This window comes from Salvelinus sp. IW2-2015, linkage group LG32 (assembly GCF_002910315.2).
Source record: "Salvelinus sp. IW2-2015 linkage group LG32, ASM291031v2, whole genome shotgun sequence".
NCBI classification, from domain to species: Eukaryota; Metazoa; Chordata; class Actinopteri; order Salmoniformes; family Salmonidae; genus Salvelinus; species Salvelinus sp. IW2-2015.
The window spans coordinates 38267834-38276842 of NC_036871.1; the positions used below are offsets into that span (position 1 = coordinate 38267834).

The 9009-nt window shown below is 45.1% G+C and overlaps 1 protein-coding gene across 1 annotated transcript in view; it reads right to left on the bottom strand.

Annotated features, from left to right (window-relative positions):
* LOC111956472 (insulin receptor) overlaps window positions 1-8769 on the bottom strand; it is a 57391-nt gene extending 48622 nt beyond the window's left edge. The window contains exons 1-5 of the mRNA XM_070436594.1: window positions 8670-8769; window positions 8412-8538; window positions 6062-6177; window positions 5592-5723; window positions 1607-1774 (exon numbers count right to left, since the gene is read on the bottom strand). Coding sequence (XP_070292695.1) covers window positions 1607-1774; window positions 5592-5723; window positions 6062-6177; window positions 8412-8538; window positions 8670-8769 — 643 coding nt within the window. The remainder of the gene's footprint in view (window positions 1-1606; window positions 1775-5591; window positions 5724-6061; window positions 6178-8411; window positions 8539-8669) is intronic.
* Window positions 8770-9009: the final 240 nt, after the last annotated feature.

Consider the following 9009-nt stretch of genomic DNA (forward strand, 5'->3'; position numbering starts at 1 on the left):
GAAATTAGCCCTGTTGAATTTGGTTATTTTGAATTACCTTTCTTCACATGCTTCATTTAAAAGAGAGGTTGGAATATCAAGTATGATGCCAAGTACTTATAAAATCAGATACCACTGGACGCTTCCTCCCCTGGACACATAGACATCTTGGCTCAGTTGCAACTCGTGGTATGCCTGTTGGTGAAGAAACATGCAAACTCACATGAGATGCGAAACACGAGTCACTGAGCCACTTGTTGTAACCGAATGACATCTACAGTATGTGAGTTGTTTCTTGTGCAGAAGACGTTGTTGTTTGCTCTTTGCATGCAAACATATAGTACTGTAATTATCTGCATAAGACATTTTTTGAACCTTTCAGACACAGTACAGGAGCACCTCGTTTCTTTTTTTGCTGAATTTATATGCATGTAATTTGGAGCTGAAGAGAGATTACCAGATTTTGGCAATCTATACATACTGCTATACACAAAATACTAGCTGTACAGTTTGATATGACCCCGTGTMTCTATCTTCTTAATGCCCAGCAGGACTTTGTTCTTGATCCWGACAGAGAAAATGTGTTTATGACATCACATACTTTGCTAAGAAATGTATTCTYCTAYTGTGGGCTTCTAATTCTTCTCCTACATTTAAAATGTGGATTGACCAGATTGTYGACTTTCTTCCTCTTGAAAAGCTCACTGATGACCTCCSCAAGAGACGGCCCAGGTTTGATAGAGTCTGGTCTCCACTACTCAACTGTAATGGGGTGTGTAGGGAAATGAGCAGATACATGTTGCGTGCTGTAAAAACTCATGATTTTCTCGTCGTCTCAGCGAAGGCTGGAAATAGCTAATAGGAACGCTGATAGTGCTGCTGCAAGTTTGGTTTGTTTTATATTATTTATGTTTGCCACATCTGTGAATGTGGAATGTGTTTTGTTGGTTGATTGAAAAACAAGAAAACTTTAAATTACATTTTTTTTTAAACAAAGATGATAACAAGCTAGAGAACGAGAAATACGGAGTTTTGCGATTAGCGCTAGCTTACGTTAACTAGCTAGGGGAGAAAAACAAAAAAAATACATTTGATTGCGGTACTGTACTGTATACATTTTTCCATCACTACAATAGAACAGTCCACCGGAGAAAGACACTCTCACACTCACCTTTCTGGAAGTTAACTAATTATWGTCACATAACTATATCATCTGTATGAACCAGAGAGAACWGTAGAACAGAATAGAACAGTAGAAAAGAGAACAGCAGAATAGAACAGCAGAACAGAAAAGCAGAACAGTAGAACAGAACAGAATAGAACAGCAGAACAGAACAGCAAAATAGAACAGTAGAACAGAATATAACAGTAGAACAGAACAGTAGAACAAAATAGAACAGTAGAATATAACAGTTAAATAGAACAGTTAAATAGAACAGCAGAATAGAACAGCAGAATAGAACAGCCGAATAGAACAGCCGAATAGAACAGCAGAATAGAACAGCAGAATAGAACAGCAGAATAGAACAACAGAATAGAACAGCAGAATAGAACAGCAGAATAGAACAACAGATTAGAACAGCAGAATTGAATAGAACAGAACTGTTCACACAGAGAAAAGACTCACCTTTCTGACAGTAATCGAACTTGTAGAGTTCGCTGGCCTCAGGCTGCTGCTGACAGTACACCAGGTAGTGAGTGATGTTCCCGTTGGGGTCCGTGGGAGGTTTCCACTTCAGGAGGATCTGAGAGGAAGAGTTGGAGGAGGAGATGGGGTCCAGGGGCACTGACGGCTCTGGGGGAGGACGGGGATACAAGGGGTTAATCATACCTTTATTCTTCTTCTTGTTCAGGTCAGCAGATCACAGAATGCAGAATAACTTAACTCAAAACATATCCATAGACTGATCAAAAGATAAAACTAGCAATAAGTTTAACTGTAGTATGTATCAGCTGTGAGACAAGGAGGAATTAAGTAAGATCACAGATGAATAGCCCAGAGACTGACTGACTAGTAGACAGACGCAGTAGCAGGCTTTATTGTCCTGGGTGATACACTATATATACAAAAGTATGTGGACATCCCTTCAAATTAGTGGATTTGGCCATTTCAGTCAAACCCGTTTCTGACAGGTGTATAAAATGGAGCACACAGCCATGCATACTCCACAGACAAACATTGGAAGTAGAATGGCCTTACTGAAGAGCTCACTGGCTTTCAACATGGCAACGCCATTGGATGCCACCTTTCCRACAATTTCCGTCCTAAATTTCCGTCCGATTCTGTGCTCCCAACATTGTGGCAACAGTTTTGGGGAATGCCCTTTCCTGTTTCAGGATGACAATGCCCCTGTGCACAAAGGGAGGTCCATACGGAAATGGTTAGTCGAGATCGGTGTGGAAGAACTTCACTAGCCAGCACAGAGCCCTGACCTCAACTCCATCGAACACCTTTGGGATGAATTGGAACGCCGGCTGCGAGCCAGGCCTAATCGCCCAACATCAGTGCCGATCTCACTTATAGTCTTGTGGCTGAATGGATCAGCCACTAATGATTTAGTCACTCTCTCTGGTTTATTACTGAACACCAAATCAATCTGTGTTTTAGAGCAACAAGTCACCCTGGTTGGCCCTTTAACTAGCTGTGTAAGGTCAAAGGTATTAGTGATCCATGTTCCAACATTTAGTGGAAAGCCTTCTCCAGAAGATTGGAGGCTGTTATAACAGCAAGCGAGGACCAACTCCATATTAATGCCCATGATTTTGGAATGAGATGTTCGACGAGCAGGTGTCCACATACTTTTGTTCATGAGTGTACACATCCATGTCTCAATTGTCTCAAGCATAACAATCTTCTTTAACCGGTCTCCTTCCCTTCATCCTACACTGACTGAATGGCTTTTATAATTGTTTATTGGAGTGGCGGCAACGATTTAGGGAAACACTGCACAATCAAACCTGACAGGAGGTAGATGAGGTAGCATGATTTCAGCCAACACGGCTTGACAATGAGTGACAAGGACTTGCAGGATAGAATAAATAGATCTGGGACCAGCTAGAGACAAGGAGGTGAAACTAGATCTGGGACCAGGCTAGAGACAAGAGGGTGAAACTCCAGATCTGGACCAGGCTACAGACAAGGAGGGTGAAACTCCAGATCTCGGGACCAGGCTAGAGACAAGGAGGGTGAAACTCAGATCTGGGACCAAGGCTAGAGACAAGAGGGTGAAACTCCAGATCTGGGACCAAGGCTACAGACAAGGAGGTGAACTCTAGATTCTGGGACCAGGCTAGAGACAAGGAGGGTGAAACACTAGATCTGGACCAGGCTAGAGACAAGGAGGGTGAAAACTAGATCTGGGACCAGGCTAGGACAAGGAGGGTGAAACTAGATCTGGGACCAGGCTAGAGACAAGGAGGGTGAAACTAGAACTGTGACCAGGCTAGAGACAAGGAGGGTGAAACTCCAAGATCTGGGACCAGGCTAGAGACAAGGAGGGTGAAACTCCAGATCTGGGACCAGGCTAGAGACAAGCGAGTGATGAAAACTCCAGATCTGGGACCAGGCTAGAGACCAGGAGGGTGAAACTCCAGATCTGGGACCAAGGCTAGAGGACAAGGAGGGTGAAACTCCAGATCTGGGACCAGGCTAGAGACAAGGAGGGTGAAACTCCAGATCTGGGACCAGGCTAAGAGACAAGGAGCAGGGTGAAAACTCCAGATCTAGTGGACCAGGCAGTAGACAAGGAGGGTGAAACTCCAGATCCTGGGACGCAGGCTACAGGACAAGGAGGTGAAACACTAGATCTGGGACCAGGCTAGAGACAAGGAGGGTGAAAACTCCCAGATTAAGGACCGGCTACAGACAAGGAGGTGAAACACTAGATCTGGGACCAGGCTAGAGACAAGGAGGGTGAAATTCCAGATCTGGGACCAGGCTAGAGACAAGAGGGTGAAACTCTAGATATGGGTTTCAGGCTAGAGGACCAAGGGAGGGTGAAACTCTAGATCTGGGACCAGGCTAGAGACAAGAGGGTGAAACTCTAGATATGCGGACCAGGCTAGAGACAAGGAGGGTGAAACTCTAGATCTGGGACCAGGCTAGAGACAAGGAGGGTGAACACTAGATCTGGGACCAGGCTAGAGACACAAGGAGGTGGAAACACTAGACTGGTACCAGGCTAGAGCACAAGGAGGGTGAAACTAGATGTAGCCAGGCTAGAGACAAGAGAGGTGAAACTCCAGATCTGGGACAGGCTAGAGACAAGGAGGGTTTGAAACTCCAGATCTGGGACCAGGCTAGAGACGAAGGAGGGTGAAAACTCCAGATCTGGACCAGGCTAGAGACCAAGAGAGGGTGAACTCCAGATTCTGGGACCAGGCTAGAGACAAGGAGGGTGAAACTCCAGATCTGGGACCAGGCTAGAGACAAGGAGGGTGAAACTCCAGATCTGGGACCAGGCTACAGACAAGGAGGGTGAAACACTAGATCTGGGACCAGGCTAGAGACAAGGAGGGTGAAACTAAAACTACAGTTGGAGACTGTTTCATCTGGAACTAAAAGAACCTCGACAATCCTTCCCGCCTCCCTGCCCGCCGGGCTCTGATGGTGGTGTCCCAGCCAACGCATCATGCCAGCCAGTGCTGTGCGAGGTGTGAGGCTGCATGCCACGCGGCTACACTGTAATACCACGCGGCTACACTGTAATACCACTATAATAATATAATAACACACTGTGATGTGGTTTATCAGGAAGGAGATGACACAACACCTGTTGTTGATGAAACCAAAACCGGTTTGTCCTCTGGAGACACACACACACACACACGCAGGGTGACACACACACGCAGGGTGACACACACACACACACTCAGGGTGACACACACACACTCAGGGTGACACACACACACGCAGGGTGACACACACACACGCAGGGTGACAGAAGATTTCCGAGCTCTGCTTGAGTGACTAGTGACTACAGCCGTTTGGCACAAGACAGAGAAACAATGAGACAGGGAGGTAAAGGTCGTACTCCTATCTCATCATCAACTTCCTCTTCCTTGTTCTTATACCTTTAGCTTTGACACACCTCAACAGCTAAACGCTGAGGCAGAGGACAAGAGCCAATCTACCCTAAGTTGTAGCTCTTAGACCACTTATCCCAACCCGGGGTATTCAAATCCCACCCTCAACCMTGGAGAACCTAACCTGCTAGCTGACTGGCTGATTGGATTGTCCACTCACCTGTTGGCTTGATTAGGGGTTTGGGGGAGGGGAAGGTGGACTTAAGATCACTAAATAGGCAGACATGAATTCATTAAGAACTGAGAAAACCAACTCAGTTGCCTTGTGGTTAAGAGAGTCGGCCTTGAGATTAGAAAGTTGGGGATTCGATCCCTGGTCGATTCATAACAAAGACTTTAAAATGGAACCCGATGCCTCTCTGCTTGGAACTCAGCATTAAGGACATGGATTGGAGAGAAGGCCCTGCGATAGACTAGCCTCCTGTCCAGGGGGGTTACATCTAGCTGCCTCGAGCTAATGAAACAGGAGATAGGCTCCTGCCCTATGTGCCATTCTGGATCAGCTATATCTCAAAGTAAGGTCTTACTGGTGGCATCTGTCCTGACGTAGGTGATCTTGCTCTTGGCCCCGAGGACCTGGTGTTCATCAGAGGCAGAGAGCTGGGTCTTGACCATGATGGCGTACTGCGTCCAGGGCTTCAAAGACAAGATCAAGGTACCTGGAAGGAACAATAGTATAGTTAGCTTTGTGTTGCAGGACGGWCATTATTGAGCCCAACACTTGTTGTTCCTACCGTACAACTACAGTGTATATGATATGATACGTTTTAATGTGTGCCAAGAGCTGCAAACTACATTTCACCATATGGACAATAAAGTCATTAGGTATCATTATTAGTATTGTTATGTGTTGCAGCACAGACACTATTAAATGCAACACTTGTTGTTCCTAACATGCTACTACAGTGAATCAGGGTACCGGGAACATGTTTTCAACAGTGTGTGGGTATCTATCCTTACCAATACAGTTGTAAGACAGAAGAGAATAAAACATTACCTGGCTCCTGTTGTGGGTTTCCCTCTGTTGCCCGAGCTGGGGGGTCCACGTCAATTATTACCCAGTTGGAGCCACACGCATCCTGGCCATCAAACTCTGTCACGTTGGGGTAGGGCCTGGGAGTGGGGAAGAGAGAGACAGTTAATACTAAAAGGTGAATATCACACACACACGCTATACAACACCTTAGACAAACTGTCACGTTGGGGTATTTTTTACACCTAAAAAACAGATAAATATGTTACTATTAAGAAGCAATGTGGTTTAATTTTTGCGACCTTCGTTTTTTAACCAATGTATTTAAGCAATAAGKCCCGAGGGGGTGTGGTATATGGCCAATATCCCAAGGCCTGTTCTTAAGCATGTCGCAATCTGGATTACCTGGACACAGCCCTTASCCGTGGTATGTTGGCCATATACCACAAACCCCTGAGGTGCCTTATTGCTATTATAAATWGTTTACCAACGTAATTAGAACAGTAAAAATAAGTGTTTTGTCATACCCGTGGTATACGGTCTGATATACTATGGCTSTCAGCCAATCAGCATTCAGGGCTGGAACCACCCAGGWTATAATTTTAGATCCAAAAATCAAACAGATGGAACTGAACACCATKAATCAACAAAGTGCCACAAAAACGAGTAATACGGCTCATTTACTACTATAGTAGACACACAAACAAATCTAGGAGATCAATTCAAGTATTTCAATTAATTTATGAATGAATGAAATGAAATGACTTAAAGTCCATGAATAAAAGGTTTTGGGAGTGATCTATGCTCTATCAAGCACAGTGCACACCCTTAACGTTCCCGAGCCAAAAATGTTCAGCTGCCCGTTTTTAAAGGGACGTGCCGTTACCGTGGTAACTGGSCACTTCCTTGTCTGTGAGGGGAAAAACACATCTCTGAATTCTCTTCACTAGCAGCAGAAAATTACAGCAAACTCAAACTAACAAACTAAATGATGTAACTGACCAAGAAACACGAGGACAAAGTGACACTTTAGTAGCATTTCGGGTCAATTTGACCGTGTGACCACACGCCAATGTGGCTGGTGAAATAGACATTACCCGCAAATTACAAAATCTACCCGCATTTGGCGGGTGTTCTGGTCCCGACCCATAGTGTTAGCATAAAAATGAAAAGTGTATTTTCTCCCCTGTTTCGAGACAGGTGAATGATAACRGTCCATTCTAAATCAAAACTAATTTCACACATATATTATTTAAACAAGATTAAATGAAGAATAGTCTGATAGTGACAATATTAGCCTATCACCTGTGAATGATCCCCAGTGTAAGGCAAGAAACAATGTTTTTTTTAAAATCAAAGTTGCATACCTCATGTAGCCTAGTCCATAGGCCTATATGTTCTGATAAGGTATATATCACAACTAAAGTGGCCAAATAACTTCATAAAATGAAGCACATTAATCCACTTTACAACATGAGTAGAGTATAACTGGCATATATATAAAAGCAGTTTCAAGTTTGGGGAAGATAATTTTCGCCATAAAAAAATGCACCTTTAGAATAAAAGCATTACCCGCATAATGGTATTTGTGTTCAGTTTTTATAATGGTGTTTTCCTGCCACTGGACCCGGCGCTCTTACAGCCTAGTGGCGTGGGCGCACTGCTGCACTTATCATGTGAATAAATAGCCTGATACTTGATCATATTTCAAGCTGAACGTTCTGATTGGTTGAGTCAGCCTCATTGCGTAGAAACGTTTTTTTKTTGTTGACGCTAGTGGTTGTATTAATTTGGGATCTATTGCATCCCACAACTGTCCCAGACTATGTTTGGAATATTTATTTCTCACACAGAATAGAATAGGTCGACTTTTGTACTATGGGGGATAGWAGATTKACATAGGCTGRTGCTTTTGCTGTTCGTTAGGCCGACTCATCTTGTTGGCTGACGGAGAGTAAATATGAATAGTTCTTCCACCTCGGGAATTGGATAAGGGGCTGTAGTGACGCCTCAATCCCTGCGTCGCAGTGCCTTAGACCGCTGCGCCACTCGGGAGGCCCAATAGACTCAATTATCTTCATATCATGTTTCTTTAGACCCGTCTAAAATAAATAATKGATTTATTGTGAAGGTGTAGGCTATATTACATGGATTTATTAGACTTTTTCAAATGTAAATGTTCCTAAGGTCTGCATCTGTAGCTTGTAGGATATGTGTGGGRAAGCCAGGAGATGCTAAACGTGTTTTATGTTAACTAACGCTCAATTACCGTGACACTGACAGTTATTTGCTTGATAATCACTGGCTGCCGAAATTTCAGGCATCACAGTCATGTCCAACACACACACACACACACACCCACAGCTGTACTTACGCTTCCTTGTAGAAGACCATGAAGCCCAGCAGGTCTCTAAAGTCGGGAGGCCAGAACGGTTCCCACTTGATTATGATCTTATCATGTGTAGCACGCACCTGAGTGAACCTTAACTCCTGGTTCTCACCTGAGAGACACACACACAGAGACACACACACACACCACCGAGACACACACACCACCGAGACACACACACCACCGAGACACACACACAGAGAGATCGCTGCTCTCTTCATTATCCCGCCACACTCCTCTTACATCCGCCCGCCGTCCTTCTTCCCCGCGCTCCTCTTCTTCCCCGCTCCGCCTCCTCTTCTTCCCCCGCCGCCCCTCCTCTTTTCTTTCCCCCCGCCTCCATAGATCTTACCAGCGTTCTATTCCGCCCGCAGGCACAGGCACAAGTTCCCGCGGCTCCTTCTTATCCCCTCCACAGAGATGTCGTCCTCTCTTCTGCCCGCCCCTCCCCTTCTTCCCCTCGCGCTCCTCTTCTTCGCCCTCCGCCCTCTCTTCCTTCCCTCCTTCTTCGCCTCCTTTCTTCCCCTTCGCCTCCTCTTCTTCCCCCTCGCCTCCTCTTCTCCCTCTCGCCTCTCTTACTTCT